General features: G+C 38.6%; 1 protein-coding gene across 2 annotated transcripts in view; it reads left to right on the top strand.

Annotated features, from left to right (window-relative positions):
* The window catches only part of TAB3 (TGF-beta activated kinase 1/MAP3K7 binding protein 3), a 19,770-nt gene that overhangs the window by 3,116 nt on the left and 12,788 nt on the right, over positions 1-3,866 (top strand). The window contains exons 2-3 of one of the 2 annotated variants that reach the window (XM_009334779.1): positions 53-1,187; positions 1,428-1,505. In XM_009334779.1, the coding sequence (XP_009333054.1) occupies positions 53-1,187; positions 1,428-1,505 (1,213 nt within the window). Of the gene's footprint in view, positions 1-52; positions 1,506-3,866 lie in introns of both variants that reach the window. The other variant, XM_009334778.1, reaches the window with a different exon arrangement.

Genomic DNA, 3,866 nt, shown 5'->3' with positions numbered 1-3,866 from the left:
TGGCTTTTTCTTTTGCTATTTGACAATAATAGGTGTCCGTTCTTACTCCTAGAACAACAACAACCTAGATGCCTGTTGTCGAGCCCTTGCACAGGAGAGCAACAAATACTTATATATGGAGTACCATAGCCCTGATGACACCAGAATGAATAGAAATAGCCTTTTGCACATTAATCTGGGTATTCATCCTCATACCAGCTATCATGCAGGGGATGGAGCTCAACTTAATGGTGGTCGTACACTGGTACATAGTTCAAGCGATGGACATATTGATCCACAACGCACAGCAGGTAAACAGCTGATATGCTTAGTTCAAGAACCACATTCTGCTCCCGCTGTTGTGGCAGCTTCTCCTAGTTACAATCCATTTTTCATGAATGACCAGAATAGAAATGCAGCTACTCCTCCTCCACAGCCACCTCCACAGCCATCTTCCATACAACCAGGAATGAACACGTCTGCTATGCAAGGCCCTCCTCCCACGTATATGCACATACCTCGGTACAGTACAAATCCCATTACTGTTACAGTATCACAAAACCTCCCCTCTGGACAGAGTGTACCCAGAGCTCTACAAATTCTTCCACAGATTCCAAGCAATCTTTATGGGACTCCTGGCTCTATTTATATACGACAAACATCTCAAAGTTCTTCAGGACGACAGACTCCTCAGAATACACAGTGGCATTCATCGCCACAGGGCCCAGTTCCACATTATACTCCCCGTCCTCTACCTGTGTATCCACATCAACAGAACTACCAACCTTCTCAGTATTCTCCTAAACAACCCCAGATCCCTCAGTCAGCTTTTCGATCACCACCGGCATCCCAGTGTCCCTCTCCCTTTGGCTCTCCTCAACACCAAGTTCAACCTCCTCAATTGGGTCATCAGAGTTCACATGTTTTCATGCCTCCTAGTCCTTCAACTGTCCCACCCCATCCATATCAGCAAGCATCCCAGACTTTTCAAAAACAAGGCGGTCACTCTGTATCATATCTTCCTCCTTTTGCTGGACCTAGTTTATCCAAAGGTTCCATGAATAAAATAGAAATTACAGTTGAGCCACCGCAAAGACCTGGGACTGCAATGAACAGAAGTCCTTCACCAATAAGTAATCAACCGTCTCAACGAAACCAGCACCCGCTGTATGCAGCCACTACTCCTCCTTCAAGCTCTCCATCAAGAGGTATGTCGGGTCAACCCAAACCTCCATTTAGTGTTAATCCAGTATATATTACCTACACTCAACCAACTGGACCTACAGGTGCACCAACACAGTCTCCTCGGGTAATGGTATCTCAGCCAAACCCAACCATTTTTAAAATCACAGTAGGTCGAGCACCGACTGAGAATCTTTTAAATTTAGTGGACCAAGAAGAGCGTTCTGCAGCACCAGAACCTATTCAGCCTATTTCTGTAATCCCAGGATCTGGAGGAGAAAAAGGAAGCCATAAGTATCAGAGAAGTTCTAGTTCTGGATCAGACGACTATGCTTACACTCAAGGTAAATGTTTCACCCTGCAAATTGTATTACTGTAAAATGCATTTTCAGCTTGATTTTGCTACTTGCTAAGTGATGAGAATTTTTGAACCTGTACAGAGAAGAATTGAGATTGCTCCATAAATCATCTGATGAGAGAGTTTGTTCTGATTTTGAAAAAATTTTGCCAAACTTCAGTCTCATACATAAAGAATTTCTGGGGTTCTTAAAGGTGCTGTGCTTTTGATATTAGGGATATTTCTTAAAAGAAAACACTGCAGCTAACAAGAGTAAGTGGTTTGTTCATATACTGCGTGTGCAGTTTGTAAGTTCTGCGTTGAAGAACTGTGTCATAAATTTACATGTGGATTTTATTATTTTTTGTATTTGTTCTGTACTCGGGGTGCTTTATAAAACCTGAAGCACTAACTTTTGCAGGGAAATTGAATCCAATTTATTTGGTTTAGATTGAAGAGTATTAAGTGAAAGAGAAGGAGAGGGAGGATTGCAGCTAAAATTACTTCGGGTGTCAATACAAATCATGTTTTTGTTCTGAAAGGTATTAAAATAATTATTTTGAAGAACTTAATCAAAAGTTCACTTCTTCCACTTAGAGTTTTCAGAGGAGGAAGAAATTGGCAGACAAATTTTAAGATGTGTGTTCTGCTGCATAGGGATAGAACACAGTTAGTCTTAATGCCACGTATCAATGAAGAATTAAGTAATTTAGTAAAAAAAAAAAAGTGAAATCTAACCTTTAGCTGAAAACTGCTTTTCTCAGAGTAATCTGCTTTATAGTTTTGAAACATTTAAAATTGAGCAAATGAATCAGTCGGCAAGCATTCAAACCAATCATTTGGGGTAATGACAGAATGATAATCAGCAGCAATTACTTAAAGAATGTGCTTTGTTTCTGGATTTGTGTTTGGAAAAGAGAGTCTATTCCTCCATTGCTCCTTCTAGCCTTCCTTTCACTTTAGAGAAAAGTGGTTATAATGCTGCCCTGTAGTTCTTGATTTCTTATTTTGCTTTGTGTCTTTTGAGCTATTCTAACTCATCAACAAAGAGCTGTTCTGTACCTGGTAGACCCAATTAGAAATGTTATTTAGAGAGAACAAACACTAGTAGGTCTGTAACTCCTAGGCCATATGCTTGCTTTGGTAGTCTTCCTATTACAGCTTCATTAAAGATTGTCATTTATGTGAGAAAACTGTAAGTAGCTTCACATACCTGAGAAAAACATATCCTGAAATGTAGAAATCTGGTTTTGCCTATATCTTTGACTAGATTTGTGTATTTGGAAAACAAAACCAGTACAACTAGTTAGTATACGCTTTTTGGGGCATCTGCTTTTGTGGCAATACCTCCCACACTGGGACTTAATTATAGCCTTTGGTATTGCTGCACTCTGAACTCTTGATAGAAATAAATTGTAGAAGAATGTTACATTCTTTTCTACCACAAAGGAGTCCTGAAGAAGAGTATATTTAACAACTTAATATTGGGAACAAGTTTGTTTAATTTTCTTTTGAATACGAACCATTGTGTAAAGTGTTACCAAAAATCCATTCTGGTGTCTGTGCTTCCACTGTTTCTTTGTAGCATGAGTCATGTTTGATGAGTTGTACTAGAGTATAATGAGAAGCTATGTAATGTAGTCATATCAGATGTTAAATTGGAGGAGTCACACAAAGACAAGGTTTGATAGTAATAGTAGAAAATCATACAGCCTGGTATCTGTACTTTTTTTTTTTAATTTCGTGATCTCTTACACTCTACTTGGATGACTTTACGCTACTTCAAAAAGTAGAGAACAGTTTTGTTCAGTAATACTGGTGCCTGTATTATAAAAACATATGATGTTATTCTTGGATAGCATTTTCAGTGTTTATTCTTTGGCTGTGAATTGGTGAATCCATACAAAATCCAAAGTATAGTGCTACTTTTTTGCACAGAATACTGATATCTGATAAAAAAACACTGCCATTTTTATGCTCCTGACTGTGGTGGTTTTTTTTTATCCTCCCCCAGTAAGCTGTGTCATATTGTTGCTTATTTTTCTAACTTTTTTTTAATCTAGTATGCAAATATTCTTGAGATAGTATGTGGTTTTTCTTTGCCTGTGTTAGATAGGGGTAAAGAAAAGGGCAGGTGCTGTCTGGTGCTTTGTATGAAGTAGCATTTTGCAGATTCTACAACGTCTTCGTACATTTGAACAGCTTGCTGAAACATTGTTTTATGACCAGCGTGCTTGTCTGAATACCCACAGTAAATTTCTCTTATTTTTCTCTCTCCTAGTAGACTTTAATCAGGTAAAAACAGCCAGATTAGAAAGTGCTAAGCATCACACTAATTAACTTGGCCAGTTTTGCATCATGATGAAAT

This window comes from Pygoscelis adeliae, unplaced genomic scaffold (assembly GCF_000699105.1).
Source record: "Pygoscelis adeliae isolate BGI_AS28 unplaced genomic scaffold, ASM69910v1 Scaffold91, whole genome shotgun sequence".
NCBI lineage: Eukaryota > Metazoa > Chordata > Aves > Sphenisciformes > Spheniscidae > Pygoscelis > Pygoscelis adeliae.
This window is presented reverse-complemented; position numbering and strand designations above follow the sequence as displayed.